Below are 18,320 nucleotides of genomic sequence, written 5' to 3' on the forward strand. Positions count from 1 at the left end.
TGTTCAAGTAAAACTGACATTTCCTCTTGGATTTCTCTGCATTGCATTTGTTATTGAGGTCATTCAAAAGTAATGGAAATAAATCAGATTACATTTATTTTATATAAATCAGATTAGATTGTTTTATGGCACTACTTCTATTCTGTTTTATTGTGTTGCAGTGCTGGAGGAGCCTGGGCTGCGAGCTAAGATTTTCATCGACATAATTGCACTGTGTACGAATGACAATAAAAGCTTTGAATCTTGAGATTACTGACATTGTTTTACATGTAACTAGTAATTGTAACATTAAAAAAATGTAAGAGTAACCCTCCCAACCCTGCTTATGTCCGTAATGAACAGAGGCAGTTGTTTGTAATGCAGCCCAGTGAGTCACTCTCTCTGCAGCCCGAAGCTCCGCGCAGTCCGGTCTAATTTGGGGCTTCAGTCATGGCTCTCAACACGGAGTTAAGCTGGTGTTTCAGAGTTTCAGAGCTGAGCTGGGTGACGGGCAGCAGGAAGGGCGGACCTTGAAGGGGGCAGAGAGTAAGTCACAGTGGCAGCAAACACAGCGTGGTAAACACACAGGAGGGGGGGGGGGAAGGTTATTGAAATAGAAGGTGTTCCCGATTCATGGTCCTGAATTATTTTTCACAACTCTGTATTAGGTGTGAATAACTCATCCTTCAGTATCACTTAATACAGATGATTAATTTGTCTTCAGGGGGCGTCGTCACACCATCTCTGAAGAACAGGGTTTGACATCTGAACCGGCTTGGGGAGTTTAATCCACCACGAAAAGAGAAAAACATCTGTGTGCAGCGGCTTTGACAATGTGTTGTATTTGAGAATTAAAATATAGGGATTCAGAGATGGGACTATTAATATCTGCAGCTGAGTGATAACAGGATAACAGGGATGGGTTCCTCTAAAAAGTAGTCCATTGCAATTACTAGTTACCTTACCTGTAAAAGAAAGTAATCTGAATATCACAATATAAAGTAATGTAACCGGATAATTTTTGGATTACCTGTATTTACTACCAATTATTGCAAATAAATCTATAAGAAAATATATTTCAATGTGTATTATGTAAACAACGTGACCTGAGAAACTACGAAAACCAAGATATTTGAGATACAAAATGTGTCCTCTGACGTGTAGTTTACCAATTCTGTTTTAGTTTAAAACCCAGTCTGCTCAGATTGGTTAGCTCAGAACAAAAAAGATATATTCACTTCAAATAAGAACAAACATAAGTGCTGGTGCAATAGTTTCAATTAAGCTGTTTTTTTTAATTTATTGAATGGCTAAGGCTGAAGCAAAACAGGTGGGTTTTTTAGTTTACAAAGGATGTAGCTAATCCCCTGAAATAATTCAGCAATTTGACAAATAGTCGGCTAAAAAGCAACTCGTATATTGTGAGAGAAAGCCACCTCTATTAAAAGACAGGCATGTGTTAGTGTTCACAGATGCTGCACTGTCAGTGTGTTGTGCAGCTGGGGGTGTTGCTGAGCTTTGACAAATGGACGCCTGAAAGCATCCATCACCTCCTCTGTCACGCCCTGAGCTAACATCTGACAAGGGGGGGTAGCTTCATCTTTATACAGTCCCTTATCAATATCTCATAACCTTTCAATGCCTGTGGCTTTTAACAGACAAATGGAAGACATTAATGATGAATCTCTGGCACACATTTGAAATGATCCGTCGAGCACCGAAAACAAGATCAGCCAAGTGGAGACGTCCCTTTGAATTTGTTGGATGTGAACGTTAGGTACACCGTGTGGACGCAGCAGAACTGACAACTCATTGATAGTAATTGAATGCAACACATGCCTCAAGTTGAGTTGAGAACGCACCCAGCAGCACAGGTTAGTAACAATCATCTAATTCTAGGAGAGAATGCCTTCAAAGGTTATAATGAAACACAGCATGTTCATTTTTAGAAAATCCAAAATTAAGTGCCAACAAGGATTCTCTCCAATAATTAAAAAGCACATAGCCTTGTGGAAGTAGAGAAAAAAAATATATATATATATTTTATCATTGGATTAGGATTCAAAAACACATTTAGCCAAAACAATGAAGCCATTTTAATGTTTATGAATCAATGTACCTTCGTTTTTGGAGGAACAATACCCCTTAAAATGTACCTCAGAAACCCGTACTGTGTGTTACCCAAATGATTGTCTTCATTTAACAGGGAAAGTGGCCATTAATAGACATTTCTGTAAATGCGCCAGTGAGGCTATTTTTCCCGTGTAGTCCCTGGACAGATTTGGTAAAGCTACCCCAGCAGCAGATATTTAAGGTTTTGTTCTACCACATAAGAGACAGACTTAAATACCACTCTGGTGAAATAAAAAAACAACCAGGATGGCCTAAAAAACCATTTCCTCACAGTACCACTAATACAAAAAGGACCAGGTTTGACCCATCAGTTCTCACATGAACCGTAATGAAAGAACACCGGTATGATTTTGTCTTTACATTTTTATTCACCTTGTACTACAAACAGCTCAGAGGAAACCGGAGAACCTGCAAGACAAAAGGGAATTGAAGTCAGTGAATGTATCTTATTAATAATACATATATACAACACTCATACAAATGTACATTTCATCTTGTTTCCATGTTGTTGTACCTACTTATGCCTTTTCTGCCTTCTCCGCCTTTTCTGCCTTCTCCGCCTTTTCTGCCTTCTTGTCCTTCTTCTCCTCCTTCTCCTTCTCCTCTGGTGCTGCCTCCTCCTCTGGACCCTTGGTGTTACGGGTGTAGATCAGCTGTGCTCTGTGTTTGGACACGAGTTTGATCATGCCTGGAAGACAAAACAGGATAATGTTCTCCATCAGTTTTATCCACACTAACAATTCACATGTGCCCTTATTTGAGTTACTCTGCAGATCATTTTTCAATGTCAGTGAAAGTCTGAACGTCTCAGTTTAAAGTTGACAGATTAATCTGAGCTTTTGGAATATTATGAGAGGACAGAGTGTAGACACAGTATATTCACATCAGCAATGCAGTTCATGTTGTGATTCCAGCTCTAAAATCACTACTATAGTATTTGAAAAGAGAACAAACTCATGAGGTTGAACAGTTTTTGGACCAGAAGAGCATGTTTCAAATATGACATAGATATGCAATAGAAACAAAGCTCAGTCTTAAAAATGTGTTTGCTTTTCATAAGGCTAATGCCGTTCAATTCAGGTAAGCTTAAACAAAGCGAGCGATGGTTACGATGCACTTTACTCCCACTTCATTTTGAATAACATGTCTTTTGAAACAGGCGGCAGGTTGCATAAAGACAGACACACGCCATCACCACTGTGTATCTTACGTTTTTTTTTTTTATTGGGTGGGATACAAGAACATAGATATTTGGGAAAGTGACCGTTGTGCTTTCATCTAGCAACTTATCCTTTCAATATTTTGAAGAGGATTTCAAAATGTAATGACAGCAGTGTTGCAGCTATGATTACTGATGAAAGCAGGAGACAAACTAAATGTCAACCATACAAATCAGTGCCACCTGAGAACACCTGAAAAACACTTAGTGTGGATACGCAGAGTGAGCATTTATAGAAGTCAGACACAGCCAATGAGCTGTACTGATGACTGGTGGGGATTACTAATGATGCATGTAGATGTTTGTTAAAACAAGGCCAGTTGCAGTTAGTTCAGCCTGTTTTCTGCTACCAATGTAAAATATTATAGCAGATTACATTAAGAGTAAAACAGCCTTTTTGAGATATGATTTAGTAGGATAAAATTAAACTTCACCACAAGTAGCCTTGCAGGACAAACAATGGAGCAAATTCTGTCAGAACTCGCTGAGATTAGAGCAGCAAAAGGTGCTTAAATATTTCAGTGGTTGAACCGAATGTAGGCATGTTGTCAGTGATATTCACCTTTGAAGAGCAGCTCCTGGAGGGCATTCCTGGCCAGGGAGCCACGGATCTTCAGCCTCTCAGACACAACAGCGGGGGTGATGAGCTTGTAGTTGGGCACCTCTTTGTACAACTTTTCGTAGGTAGCCTTGTCGAAGAGAACCAGGTTGTTGAGCTTGTCCCTCACCTTTCCCTTGGACCACTTCTGCTCGGAGACAAATATTTTACGGATTAAGAACACTCTTGGGCAACCAGTCTTGCTAACATTAATTTCAAAACATAACATGAGGTTGGTTTAAATTAATTGTTAAGTTATAGTTACATTGGCAAATGTACTAGTGTTTATATTTGATACATCTTTACATTTGGTCTGTTTTAATTAAAAGTTGATACAAACTAGAATAGGTTTTGAGTTGATTGTTATGAGTGTCCCTGCCAAGGGAATGCATATGTAATTTAGCTATAATCTGGAATTTAACAACTCATATCTTTTTGAGATTAATGTATTTTTATGCATGGTCCTTGTTCAATAAAGATATAAAATCGTACCTTCTTCTTGGCTTTGCCCCCGGACTTGTTAACTGGGTCCTTGTCCTTCTTGGACTTCCCAGCGTCCTTCTTCTTATCCTGCTTGGGAGGCTATAAAGACAAGACAGAAAAAACGTCATTCATTTATAATATATGTGTGCTGCTCGCATGGTTCCAAAACAAATCACACAAACTGCTTTTACAGTAAGGTATTGAAGACAGAAATTGCACTGCTGGTGTGAGGAGCTGGCAGAGTGACGTTAACTTCGCTGGACGGCATGGGATGGCCTTGTCAGCGTCCTCAGAAAACGTTGCAAGCCTCACTATTTGTTTTACATTGGACATACTTAAGGTTACAATAGCATTGTACTAGTTTCACTGACAGCGTCATGTATACATTCATGTAGGTCTCAAGTTAGCGAAATAACGTATTGGGCTTATATTTCTTTACCAGTGTAGCATGAAAGCATGGTGGAATTAGCAAGCTAGCTGGCTAAATAGCCGACCGCTAAATGTGTAAAATGTAACAACTTGACGCTTCATCCACACACTTTTGTCACAGCATAGGGAAGTACAACACTATCGACAAACGCTCCGAAAAACAAGAACTCGAAAAATGTTTCAGAAATGTGTTACATTTGTGATTTGTTTCGACAAAACGGGTAATAACTGTCCTCACCATGTTTCCTCGTCAAGATGTCGGAGTGAAAGGAAGTTCAACCCGTGGAAGAGCCCCTTAGACACCCCGTATATGCGGAAATGGAGAAGGGATTTGTGGGTAATTGAGTCCTTCTGTTTTTTCGAAGGAATGGTTTTTAATCTGTATTGGCTCAACATACAGCGGCACAACAGTTATATATGTTTGTTTGAAATAAATAAAAACTTACAAATGATAAATAAATAAAAAATTGGCAAAGCTAATTAACATTTTTTCTGACACTTTGTGGTCACCTGATCTGAGTGTAGTCAGCTGGGCACGACGTCGAAAAGATGGTGATCTTCAGTGTGTATGTGGTGAACAAGGCTGGAGGTTTAATCTACCAATATGACAATTATGTGCCGAGAGCAGAGGCCGAGAAGACCTTCAGCTACCCTTTAGATTTAGTGCTGAAGCATCACGATGAGAAGGTGGTCGTGTCGTATGGACAGAGGGACGGAATCAAAGGTAACGTTAGCACAGTGTTAGCTCAATGCTAGCTGGGGGTGTTGATTAAAGACCTACACATCTGAAGTAAATATACTTCTAATAATTGCACCGATTGTCTTATTATCATTTTAGAGACACGCCTTTCTCTGTAGCTCATTGCATTTACATTTCATTTAGAGACAAATGTACATACTTAATAATGTATAGTACCCTATATTTATATGTTACTATTTGTAGTTTGGTATATTCCTCTATATGTCATAGTGTGTATGCAGAGGTGGAAGTAAAAGTAGAAGTACCAGAGTGTAGGAAAACTCTGTTGCAGTAAAAGTCCTGCATTCAAAATGTTATTCAAGTAAAAATACAACAATATAACATCAAATATATACTTAAAGTACCAAAAGTAGAAGTACTCATTATGCAGATTGGTCCATTTCAGAATAATATATATGATATGTTTTGATTATAATTATTGATGCATTAAAGTGTTATCAAAGCTGGTGAAGGTGCAGCTACTTTTATAGACTTTGTATACTGCACTGCAGGGCTTCTGAATGTTACTCCAGATGTAACTAAGTCTAATTAAATGTTGATTATATTGCACATCATTAATCCAAATATGCAAAACAAGTAAAGGTATCAATAATAATAGGAATAAATGTAGCAAAAAATGGAAATACTCAAGTAAAATCCCTGAAATGTGTACTTAAGTACAGAACTTGAGTACATTTACATTGTTACTTTACACCACTGCATATACATTTATCCCTCTACTGTTGATATGTCCATTTGTTTTTGTTTTACATTTTATTTCCAACTTCTTTGTGCAGTGCTTTGATTACCTTCAACACAATTATTTAATCTATTTGTCTCTATATTCATTTGAAAGGGATTAATATTCCCTGCAATATTTGTTTTCCTGGATCAATTTCTAAAATCACCCACCTACCGATATTATACTTTATGAGAGCTATGCATTCACATTTGTGCTATCCAGTTTTGTGTTTCTTTTTCCTCTAGAGGTTGGCTGCTGCACTGTAGCATTTGAAACATCCTTCTCCGTGAATTAATTTGCAATTTGAATTGTGGCCTTAACAAAGGACACTGAGAACATTGGCATTACCCCTACTAGGGCTGGGCGATATGGTCTCTAAATGATATCGCGATATTTACTGACTATATCGCGATATACGATATATATCGCGATATTCTGAAATGTCCTCTAAAAAAAAAAAATGATGTTTACAGTCACGCCAGTATGATGATTCTAATAGTCCCTGCAACATATGTCTGCATTAAAAAAATCGACTAATAATGAAGAAAATTAACACATTTGTTGCAATAGTCATTTATGCACTAACTACATTACTACTTGTACTACAACATTTGAATCATCAGTTCTTCCTCATTTTCCTCAATTGTTCATATTTGGTTTATGAAAATAATGATATTGTGGTCATTGTTCAAAAATGTCTGCTATTATTATGAGTAGTATTATTATTATTAGTATAATGCGCTTTCTGTCTTCCTGTCATTATCAGGAATTAGACATGTAATGGCTATGTATTAGATTAGATTAGAACCTTCATTCTCCTAAACTGCTGGGACATTTCCCTATAGCCAATACCTTTTATATTTTCTACTCTTCACTTACTTGTCAGCATAGGTCGGCATTGATGTACACAGCCGACAGAAGACCTTGTTTATATTGGCATCATATTGAGAGGTACAGTGACGCGTCCTAAAACCAGGAAGTAAGCTGCTCGTTCCCTCGACAAAAAAGCAATGGGATTTATCCACAGGGTTTTGGAAAATAGCTGGAAATAAGGTCTGTGGAAAACAAACCTGTTTGATAAATGCACGTTTTGTTCAGCCGGATAATCTCCACATGTCTACCCTACTTTTATAATGTTGGAATCATAAATCTAATCGATAGATTATAAAAGGGTTTTAGGACGCGTCACTGCACCACTAGAAAACAACTCCATCGATCAAGCTGGCTGAAACTTTCTCTCCCTCTTCTTCTCATGCTACCTGTCACTCTCCTTTAAGTCCTCCGGTGACTTTCTTTTATTTGAAGATAGTTTTTTGCCCGGCGCTCACGGGCAAACGGGAGCCTGCTCTCGCTGGCTCCGCAGTAAACAGCTGTTTGCTTTTCACCCAACAACGACAACCGCCTCACGAAACACTATGTTGTACCGTTAATAAACGAAACAATTTAACAACATTGCTTGTCAAAATACCTATACCACAGGACAATCTTTTTTTTTAAAGCAATATTTTTAGTGGCCCGAGCGGGCAAGTGGAAAGTACGTTATGCTGGCCCGGGGTGTCTAAATAGTGCTTCCGAGCCAGCGGGCCATTTATAATGTCGAGCCCTGCACTTTGTCACTGTGCATGTGTGTAATGTTTGTGTGCAAGTTAGACGGCGCCTGCGTGTGTGCCTGCGTGTGTGACTGTGTCTTTGAGGGAGAAAGGAAAGCTCATTTTGGCCGCGGCGGTAAATTGATTTGACAACATAATACTCGATGTTCACGATGTGGTCATTTACGACATCGCATGGAGTGCAATCCACGATGTATCGTGTAAACTCGATATATCGCCCAGCCCTAACCCCTACATTGTTCCTCCTCTGCAGTCTCTCTGTCTGCATAATTAATTTGACATGAAAGTGTACTCCTTATTATTCTGGGATGCTCAACTCAAGGGCATGCCTTGTCAAAGTCTAACTTTTAAACTGTATTTGCTGAAACTTGTGTGTGTGGTTATTCTCCAGTGGGCCATGCTGTGCTGTCCATCAACGGCGCTGATGTGCTCGGCAAAAACACAGCAGAGGGAAAGGACATCCTTGAATATTTGAAGGATTCCTCAAATTATCCTGTGTCTATTCGCTTTGGACGGGCGCGTCTGAGCTCCAACGAGAAACTGATGCTGGCCTCCATGTTCCACTCGTAAGTTATATTAATGTTTCATAAAACAGCTCTGAGTTTTTGTTTCTAACCTTTACATGCTTCACTGATCCCCAAAGTCAGTTATAGTACAGGTAAGGAGAGGCTGTTCACATCTATTTGTAACTGAGTCACAGACGTGGAAGACTATTTGCTTAAGTACAAATATTCTGTTATCCTTTTTTTTATCCATTTGTACCTGATCCTCATGTGGATCAGTTGTATTGCATACTAAAGTATTTTGTTGTTGTATGTGTAGATCACCATGTAAAGCATTGTATTTCTCCTGTGTGCTTCCACAGGTTGTTTGCTATTGGTTCACAGCTGTCCCCAGAGGTTGGCAGTTCAGGGATTGAGATGCTGGAAACCGACGTGTTCAAACTCCACTGCTACCAGACTCTCACCGGTCAGTAGATAAACAAGCTTCATCAGCCATTGTTTTTAAAGAAAAGTGTGATTTTTAATCCAAGTAAAGAGGCCAGAGGGACTTTCAAAGTAACTCAGTATCTTCTTTGTAATACTTCCCTTTTAACCCAATATAATTACTTGTTTTTGAGTTTTTTAAACTGATGTCTTTCTCATTGGGTTAGGCCTATCATAGTGTACATTGTCTTCCATTCTGTATATTTATATTGTATACACGATACTTTATAGACATATATATATTTCAATGTCAGTATGTATATTTCTTTTTTACCGTCTCTTTTCTATTGCTTTTCATTTTGAAGTGTATTGCCTTATTTACAATCCCAATGTTCCCCAAATTGGGTTCAATAAGGAGTATCCAATCTAATATAAATCCTATTGTTCCTTCAGGGATAAAGTTTATCGTGCTGGCGGACCCCCGACAATCTGGAATAGATGCTCTGTTGAGGAAGATTTATGAGATATATTCAGATTTCGCCCTCAAGAACCCGTTTTATTCACTGGAAATGCCAATCAGGTGAGAGAGCCAACCAATCTGCTGTGCTAAAATTAGAGTCTGGTACTTTCAGATTCCATATCAGATTTCTAACACTCATATTCCCAACAGGTGTGAACTCTTCGACCAGAATCTGAAGGGTTCGCTGGAGATCGCAGAGAAAGCTGGCAACTTTGGAGCGGGATCTTAAAACCAATCCAGACTTAGAGTTAGTTTTCCAACAACAGATTTACAGACTTCAAATGAAAGTGGGTTTTCGTTGTTTCTTTTTCCAAGTTGATATCGGACCGGAAATAGAGCGGTGCAGTGATGATGTGTTTTTGTTGTCGGCCCTGAAGGACAGCGTTTTTAAATTCACCTGTGTGGTATTTACGGACATATTTGATGTCCTAGAACAACATGTTAAAATCTCTTCAGCTTGTGTTAACCAGACGTTATTTCAGGATAACAACCAAAAACACATTAAAAAGCAAACAAACAGCGTATGCTACTCATTTAGGACTCAATCCTGCATCACTCTATAAACACATTGTAAATATGTTTTGTTTTGTAAATACTTGAATAAATAAAATACTGTGTTTAAAAGCTTTGTCATATTTATGTATTTTAGTAATTTAGTACATTTTGACAATATATATCCCATTTACTTTTGGTACTTTGAAGCCAATCATGTTGTTCTTTTACTTAAGTAACATTTTGAATGCAGGACTTTTACTTGTAAAAGGTGAGTGGTTTTACAATTTTAGTATTGCTACTTTGAAGTAAAATGTCTTGCTACTTTGACTGAAGTAAAATGTCTGAGTACTTCTTCCACCTCTGCTTTCAATACATTAAATCCAATAGATGCAGTTGTTTTATTATTCCTTTTATTTATACAGTTAGTTAAGCCATTTTTTGCGAAGTGAAAATACTGTATGTAGAAAATCCCCTTTCAAAAATAGAAAAGTGCTCAACTTCTCAGAGCGTAATGTCCTGTGGAACAGAAAATACTGCAGCATACGATACGAGGGTAGAAAAATATGAGGATGGTTCAGAGTATTTTGGAGGTGTGATGAGGTTTCAGTCAGAAGCCTTCTTGGGCACATGGCCCATTTTGGTCCTGATGTTGCGCAGCAGGAAGAATCCAACCGTGGTGATGCCACAGGTGACCTCCGCTACCCAGAATGCAGTTTCCCAGCCGTGGTGCTTAGCGATGGTGCTGAACGGGAGTCCAGACAGGAAGCCACCGACTAAGGAGAGCAAACACAGAAGAGTTTACTCCGAGATTAGAGGATATATCTTACAATGAGGCTTGGCGAGTAACATATTGCATTTAACAGGATCATCTCATCAGGATACAAATAATGGTAACTATTCACTTACAGCTAAATTACAAGAAGACGTAATCAGATTACTGTTACATTTCCTTTTTAAAAAGGGGATTACACACAGGATAACAGTGTTAGAATATGTTTTAAATAAAGATCGGTTTATTAGAAGGAACATGCATAAAGGTCTGGCTCAGTATGTGTAGTTCATGAATGACGTGATAATGTTTGAATCAACTTACTGTTGGCCATGAGGGCAACGATGGCGTGTGATGTCCCGCAGTAGTTGGACGGTGCGCTCTCATTGGCTATAACTCCAAATAATGCTATTGGTCCATAAGAGGAGAAACCGAAGGCAGCACCCAGGCAGAGTATCCACACCTGAGGGAGCAAACGAGAGGTTCAGCCATGCATGTCTCATTATTAATGAATAGTTTTCTAATGTGTCAGAGATGTTACCTTCGGGCTGTCTGCAGTGACGGTGACTCTGAACAGGAACATGGACACAGACATCCCCACCATCATGCAGATCAGGATGAAATGGCGAGGGTTGCCGTAGATTTTCTTGCCTTGCTGTACAAATAAGGACATGTCAAATAATTGTGATTGGCTGTGATACATCTGAGACTTTAGCAAAAACCTGTGGTGCAAATCAATATCAATAATAAATAGACTACAGGAAAGGGAAAACTCCAAAAAGCATAATAGGGCCTCTTTAAAATGCAAAAAATGTCTAAAACAAAACTCACTTTGGCCACGGCCTTGTCAGAGATGTACCCTGCTGTCAGACTTCCCAGCAGGCCTCCGACCTCCAGGGCACTCATGTATGAGCTGCCTATGAAGAAGAATAGAGTGATTCACAAGAAATAATAAAATAAAAACCTCTCAACATACAGAAATTCTAATCTCTTCCATACCCATGAGTGTCGACTGGCCCTTGTCCTGGATGAGGAACAGCTGTCCCCAATCGGTGCAGGCCGTCTTCACCCCGAACACCACCAGGTAGGACACGGACAGCAGCCACAGGTAGGGCGACAGCAGGAACTCAGACAGCGTGCTCTCATCACTGGAGGATCCTGAACAAGAGGAGTGTTATTATAGCAAGGTGGGCTCTCTGTTTTATCAGTATAGTGGCTAAACAAAAATAAATAAAACAAAAAAGTGAACTAAAGAAATCAAACTGCCATCGAGGATTAAAAGTAAAACCACCTTGTTCCAGATTCTGTAACAACAATTAATGGTCGATAACATTAAAAAGCAGAACTAAAATCAACAAAAACTGCACCCACTTACTTCCTATTATCTATTTCACTAAAGAAGAACTTTTCTACTGTTCCATGAAGATCTAAGTAAAAGAAGAGGGCGGTGCGGTGCCCCCACAAATAGAATCAAATTCTGTAGGAAAAACTGTAAGGCAGTGTGAGTGGTCACCAACCTTTTTAAGCCCAAGATCACGGACCTCGGCCTAGGTGAAAGGCGAGATCTACCTATTGCAGAATTGAGTGAAAAAGAAGGCCCAGACAATGTTTCCCATTTGAGGCCTTTTATATAGGCTAATTGCATCTGAATTACTGTTACAATGAAGGCTCCATAATCAGCTCACGGCATATAGGCAGTGGTAAAGTGCTATTGGGGGGCGGACCTCACCTCCTCAAGGGGGGTCCGGGGGGATGCTCCCCCGGGAATTTTTTTTTTTAAATATTGAAGTTGAAAGCATCAATCTGGTGCACTTTGAGAGCAACATGAAGAGATCTATGGATACCTCTCTCAGCACCCATATGAAACAGAACTGTAAACAGATTTTCTTTTTCTTTATGGATATTTTACAAACCACATTAAACTGTATTCTTGTTTTACTGCCATATTAGGTTATTTCATACCTGTTTTTCATTTATTCTCTTATTGTTTGTATAACTATAATGATCATATGAAGGTGTGCCGCGGAAATAATCTTTTGAATAATTTGTGACAAAACTGTTCTAAACACTCAAGAGTCCTTTAGCTCACCTGAGCCCCTCAGTCTGACAGGAGAGGACTCTCCTCCAGCTTGTTGTGGAAACAGCTCGTTATGTCCGTTAGTGCAGCTAGCTAACCAGATGCTAACATCACGGTCCCTGCTAGCACAGGTCCCTCTCTCTCCCTCGCTCCCTCCCTCTCTATCACACTAAATGCGCTATCGCCACACACACACAGAGCCGAGCTTGAATGACACAAGCACACGTGTATTTCCATGCAACTCTCTGATTGGTCTGGTGTGTTGCCTCTGTTGCGTTCACTGAACACGGGAAATTACAGTCCTGCCGTCGTCTCTTGTGTCATGATGAGGTTCACGTAAAGCACGGTTAATGTATTATATTATTGAGGTGTCTCAAATATACGTCAATCAAGTGGCACCTGCTAACGGGGTGGTAGATGATAGGTTTACATCTAAAAACGTATTTTTCCAACATTATTATTTTGTTACTTTTTTTTTAACGTCCGCGACCGGTCGATCGCGATCGACTGGTTGGCGACCACTGCAAGGCATGTGTATGAGAAACAGCCAGTGATTGAAGAAGTACCATACTAGGTGACAATAGTTTCACCTTTTTAACAAAACAAAAATAAACTGGCTCTACAGTCACTTGCCCTTCAAAATGTAGTGGGGTAAAATTACAGTAGCATTAGATTAAGTACTGGACAAATTGTTCTTAAGTAGGCTACAGTAGGCTACTTAAGTAAATGTACTTTCGGTAACACTCGACACAGCTCACACAGATTACATGTGAGAGGCACAGTGGGTACAGAGTCCAGAGAGACACCGACCTTCAGTCACAACACAAGAGGCAAAACACACTCACACATGCACAACACAGCTGCATGTAAACCCAGTGTGTTTTAAAAGGCTAACCTGGTCACAGTGACAGACAATTACTGAGAGAACATTTGTAAATTAGGCCCTATTCTTCCTTTTGCTTTCCTTTAGTGTGTTGTATAGGTTTTTGTGCATGAACATGGTTTCCCGCAGGAGTTTCTCTCCCACACCCTCCCCCTCTGCCTTAAACGCCTCTATTGAACTCCTTTGTGTACTTCCAGAACATAGTGACATTACTAGGTAACACTCAAGCTCCTATTGGCTAGCGCTCCAACGCCATTGTACGTGATATGCTAGGGGGCTAAGCAGAAGATTAATCACATCTTCAGAGCCGGCCAGCTAACCAATCAGAGCAGACTGTGCTCTGGTTTCAGACAGAGGGTGAAAAGAGGTTCTGCAGCACAGGCAGTATGAGAAAAATAAAGAGCTTTTTGAACATTAAAGCATGGAGACATGTCACAGGAGAGGCACTTAATATAAATATGCACCTGAAAATGAGCATACTATGTCCTCTTTAAAGTGTTCATTAAAACTCAGTCTCACCTGCTTTGCTCTTCTTGGCTGTTGTCTCTATGTTGGGCAGCCCCACCTCGCTGGGCTCGTTCTTGATGAACAGCAGACAGAAAACAGAGGCCACCACACAAATCATCCCGGAGACGGACAGGATGGTCCTCCAGCTGTAGCTCTGCGTCAGCACGGTGGCGATGATGGGACCCAAGCTGCCGGCCAGATTCATGCTGCAGGAGAGGATCGCCCACCATGTCCCGAACTGAGAGGGCTCGAACCACTGACAAGAGGAGGGAAAAACATTAAATAACGACCGGAAATCATGACAGAGGTGACAACAAGTGCAGTGTTTCCCATACATTGATTTATTTGTGGCGACACAAATAGAATCAAATTCTGTGGGAAACACTGAAGTGTCATTATCTTTGCCTGTGATATACAGTACAGGAAGGATCAAATAATTGAACCAGTGCAGTGTTGTGACCTGACAGCAGTAATATCTGAGTGTCAGCTGATGTGAGAGGACACATGAAGAACACCATTTGTGGAGAAAGTCTGTAAAATGTATGATGTTCACATATTTTCTTGAATAAATAAGATTGAATCATATACAATATTTTTTAATAAATCAAATATTAAAAGAAAAATGATAATATAAACATAATAAATAGGTTTTAAAATACACTATTTATTTATTGAATCACGAAAAAATATGCTATATTGTTATATTTATCCTTAATCGGGATAGAAGATTATTGCCTCATATTGCTAATTTTGACCCCTATTCGTTCTTCAGGAGAGAAAATCACATCTATAATAATATCATAATGTCAGTGTGTTGCTAGCAGTGACATTTTGTGGCTCAGGTACCTTGCGCAGCACCCTGCCGCAAGGGGGCCACCCGAGGCCCTGGCCCAGTCCGTTGAGGAACCACAGGGCAGAGAAGGCGGCGACGGTGGAGGACCAGGAGAAGACCACGTTGATGCATCCCACCGTGCACAGGCCGATGGAGAAGAGCCAGCGGGCGCTGATCTGGTCCGAAAGCACACCACTGATGAACTTACTGATAGCATAGGCCAAAGACTGGCTGCTGGTGATCATGCCTGGAGGAAAAGAAGGCGGGAAAGGGGAGTTAAAACAGCCAGATACAACTGCAAGAAATGATGATGCTACATTAGGGTGGTCCTTCGTGAGAGGTACATTTTTTAAATTAATTTATTTTAAGTTCCAATCACCGGATTTCCTTATACTAGTCAAGAAAACTCTCCTGGTGAATTTTATTCAAATTCCAACAACAGTTTTTCCTCATCGACCTGGGCTGCCACACCAGCAGCCACGGTGCTGCAACTGAGGCTAAACTTCACGGTTGATGAGGGAGGGGTAAATGTGGTCAGATTGAGGAAACAATTCACCAGGAGAGTTTTCTTTAACAATAGAATGAATGCTGGGGGTTGGAGCTTGGACTTCCCGACTTTCAATTTTAAGGACCACCCTATGCTACATATATATTGTATTTTACAGGGACGACACACATTAATAGCCAGTTTTGTAAAGATTATCCAAGAGGCTATTTTTCATCTGTAGTCATTGGACATACAGTATGTTGTTTAGTCTGATATTCTTCCTGTAAAGCTAATGTTTCATGTATGAATGAATGAATGAATGAATGTTAGAAATGTATGAAGCATAGATGTCTTAATACAAATATAGCGTGTGAGGATAAGTCAATGTAACAGCATGTATTGAAGCAATTATACTTAAGATGATGACATTGTGGAGGTTAATAGTTCGTCCAGCTTTGGATTTCGAAAATATTTTAGAAAAAGCTACCTATGTTCAAATTGGCATTTATGTAATCAGATCAAAAATATTTTATTAATCCCAGGGAAAGTTGCACCATATTACACGCTATATACACTTAAATAAAATTAAAGTTTAAATGCTTTGCAATTTACTTACTAAATGACATTTTTTGATATTTGCATACATCTTTAAATACTGTTAATAATTGTGTTGTGTGTACTTCTTAGTTTGTATCTATTTGTTTCTTTTTTTTAATGACATATGCTTACCTTTTTATTTAACATTTAAGTCTTCTCTTTTTCATTTTGCCTTTTTATCTGCAATGTACCTCTACTGCTGGACGAATAAAAGAATTATGATTATGATTCAAATAAAATAAATAAATATTTATATAAAATATAAGAAGGTGAAGAAAAATGTGCAATACAAGTCCTGGATTAACGTGTGTTCTTGGAGTTTGCAGCATACATAAGGTGAAGAAATAGTTTTAAGAGTCTCATACCCAGGTCATCTTTGTCCAGCTCAATTTCCTGCATGACAGAAGGCATCACAAAGGAGAAAGTCTTTCTGTTGAAGTAGTAGAGCGTGTATCCCACAAACATGGACAGGAATATAGTGCCTCTGTAGTATCCATAACCTGCTGAAGCCATGGCTGCAGATTTAGTCCTGTAAAAATGTGAAAAACTGAAAAAAAAAACTGAGAGGCGAGAGAGAGGAGCGAGCTCCTGCCTGTGACAGTGAACTTTGCTTCTGGACCCGCTGGATAAAATCAGCTGCTCACAATCAGCTGCTTACAGTCAGGGAGGTTAATGGTCAATTTCTCTGCCCCCAAAATGATTTAATCTGAGCTGTTACCATGTACTGCAGGCCATTGGGGGATGGAAAAGAAAATCAATCCGTGTGTCACATCAACGCTGTGCATGATGTGTTGTTTTCTGTATTTATAAAAAGGGTCCCTCCACTTGAACAGTAACCTACGTGTTCTTTTCCTCTTTGGTTGTTTGTCCATCTGAGGCGGTTGTGGTAGGAGTCCTCACATTGAAGTGGTTAATGATTTATTGTGGAGTCCAATAGTTACAGCAGGCCAGAGGGAGGTTCCTCTCCCTGTGAGGTTATGCGTGTCAGTCTATGGTTTAACAGCAGCAGACCTATCAGAAACAAACAGTGTGCACAAAAAAAGACATTCATTGTGGGTGGTGGGAAAGTGCATGTGAGTAAGACATGAATACAACGCCAATTATTATGTCGCGGAACAACAAATCTCGGAAGAAATAGCAGGCTTGTTTGAGGCGCGTTGCGGCTCGCCTCGAAAGTAGACGAGAATAGCCGATCGATCGCAGCCGGGGGAGGGCCCCGTCTCAGGTTGGTTAAATTAAATCCTTGCTTCCCTCACTTGCGTCGTTTCCCTGTGTTTAGTCCCTCCCTCCAGGGAAGCATGGAGGGATGCAAGGAAACCACGAGAAGCAGGGAAATGAGTTTTAAGAGCAATGGGACGTGCTTTCCTCCGGAGCGTCACGTGAAGCGACGTCCGTTTGTGATGACGCCGCACAGCTGTTCGTCTGACAGCAGCTCTGTCCCCGTTATTTTCACAATCACCCCTGCCACACATTTACTGACACAAACATTTGTATCATCTGTTGTAGACCCCAATAAATAAAATCAAATAAGAACTCATTCTCAAAAAAGATAAACGCCATTCTTAAAATGTATTAAGAACAATAGTTTGAGTAATATTGATTAGAGTGCACAATAGAAATAAAATAATTGAGAGAAGAAAAAAAAACTTTGTTTGTTTGTGTGGATATGTAGCACATTAACATTTTAATAGCACTTAATGACTGACTGAATGGAAATGACAGTAAATGAAAATATAAAACGAAAAAAGCGATCATGAAAATGTTTCCAATAAATGAATAAAATGATTTTTGACCACTTTGTTGTTCAGATATATCACATATTTGTAACTAAATGATACATGAATTGAAACAAAACACAGTTTAAACTGAGGAGTGACTCTCGTGAGTTTCATTTATTTTCTTCATTCCGCTGGGGTACTGCTCTCATGTCAAGAACAAGAAGCATGAGATCAGTGCATGCACTGCATCGTCCAATCAGTGAGCGATACACAGTAAGGGGGCGGGGCGAGTATCTGAGGATTTCATCGGAGGATGGACTGGTGGTTTCTCTATTATCGCTCCTCAATCCTCGGTCCTCCGGCAGAAATAAGAGCCATGGGAAGGTACTCAAGATGGCGCAGACAAATCAACTTCCGGTGAGACCGAGGACCGAGGAGCGAGGAAATGAAAATGGCGGAGGTCTCAAAAAGCTCGCCTTAAATCGGACAGCTCCGAGTCGGCTTCTTCTTCTTCGCCTTCTTCTTCTTCTGTCGGTTTTTTGGCGGATTGCAAACAACTTTAAGGTACATACCGCCA

General features: G+C 39.8%; 3 protein-coding genes across 4 annotated transcripts; 1 reads left to right on the forward strand and 2 right to left on the reverse strand.

Annotated features, from left to right (window-relative positions):
* Positions 1–2,457: 2,457 nt before the first annotated feature.
* Positions 2,458–5,145, reverse strand: rps25 (ribosomal protein S25). Of its 2 annotated transcripts, none has more exons than XM_079675757.1 (5): positions 5,080–5,145; positions 4,422–4,511; positions 3,894–4,077; positions 2,631–2,800; positions 2,458–2,520 (listed from the first exon to the last, which is right to left on the reverse strand). In XM_079675757.1, the coding sequence occupies exons 1-4, from the start codon at positions 5,080–5,082 to the stop codon at positions 2,631–2,633; spliced, it is 447 nt and encodes a 148-aa protein (XP_079531883.1). In that variant the 5' UTR covers positions 5,083–5,145; the 3' UTR covers positions 2,458–2,520. The 2 variants fall into 2 exon arrangements, with proteins under 2 accessions (XP_079531883.1, XP_079531884.1); XM_079675758.1 differs by having other exon boundaries at positions 2,627–2,800.
* A 193-nt stretch (positions 5,146–5,338) lies between these two features.
* On the forward strand, positions 5,339–10,108 carry trappc4 (trafficking protein particle complex subunit 4). The gene is made up of 5 exons (XM_079675755.1): positions 5,339–5,565; positions 8,324–8,498; positions 8,798–8,901; positions 9,312–9,438; positions 9,529–10,108. The coding sequence occupies exons 1-5, from the start codon at positions 5,391–5,393 to the stop codon at positions 9,605–9,607; spliced, it is 660 nt and encodes a 219-aa protein (XP_079531881.1). The 5' UTR covers positions 5,339–5,390; the 3' UTR covers positions 9,608–10,108.
* Positions 10,109–10,257: 149 nt separating this feature from the next.
* slc37a4a (solute carrier family 37 member 4a) lies at positions 10,258–17,407 on the reverse strand. Its single transcript, XM_079675749.1, has 8 exons — positions 16,391–17,407; positions 14,956–15,188; positions 14,122–14,365; positions 11,642–11,800; positions 11,474–11,559; positions 11,184–11,297; positions 10,967–11,105; positions 10,258–10,646 (listed from the first exon to the last, which is right to left on the reverse strand). The coding sequence occupies exons 1-8, from the start codon at positions 16,536–16,538 to the stop codon at positions 10,477–10,479; spliced, it is 1,293 nt and encodes a 430-aa protein (XP_079531875.1). The 5' UTR covers positions 16,539–17,407; the 3' UTR covers positions 10,258–10,476.
* Between the last annotated feature and the right edge of the window lie 913 nt (positions 17,408–18,320).

The sequence above is a fragment of the Notothenia rossii genome (genome assembly GCF_949606895.1).
Source record: "Notothenia rossii genome assembly, chromosome: 4".
Lineage (NCBI taxonomy): Eukaryota > Metazoa > Chordata > Actinopteri > Perciformes > Nototheniidae > Notothenia > Notothenia rossii.

Bases quoted from the DNA above. Each gene is read 5' to 3' on its own strand.
- rps25 (XM_079675757.1), bottom strand. The intron at 4,078-4,421 runs GTACGATTTTAT...GTCTCCGAGCAG, and splicing joins GGGGCAAAGCCAAGAAGAAG to AAGTGGTCCAAGGGAAAGGT. The intron at 2,801-3,893 runs GTGAATATCACT...TTTGTCTTCCAG, and splicing joins CCAGGAGCTGCTCTTCAAAG to GCATGATCAAACTCGTGTCC.
- trappc4 (XM_079675755.1), top strand. From the start codon at position 5,391: ATGGTGATCTTCAGTGTGTATGTGGTGAACAAGGCTGGAGGTTTAATC. The intron at 5,566-8,323 runs GTAACGTTAGCA...GTTATTCTCCAG, and splicing joins ACAGAGGGACGGAATCAAAG to TGGGCCATGCTGTGCTGTCC. The intron at 8,902-9,311 runs GTCAGTAGATAA...TTGTTCCTTCAG, and splicing joins CTGCTACCAGACTCTCACCG to GGATAAAGTTTATCGTGCTG.
- slc37a4a (XM_079675749.1), bottom strand. From the start codon at position 16,538: ATGGCTTCAGCAGGTTATGGATACTACAGAGGCACTATATTCCTGTCC. The intron at 11,298-11,473 runs GTGAGTTTTGTT...TTATTTGTACAG, and splicing joins CTGACAAGGCCGTGGCCAAA to CAAGGCAAGAAAATCTACGG. The intron at 10,647-10,966 runs GTAAGTTGATTC...TGCTCTCCTTAG, and splicing joins CGTTGCCCTCATGGCCAACA to TCGGTGGCTTCCTGTCTGGA.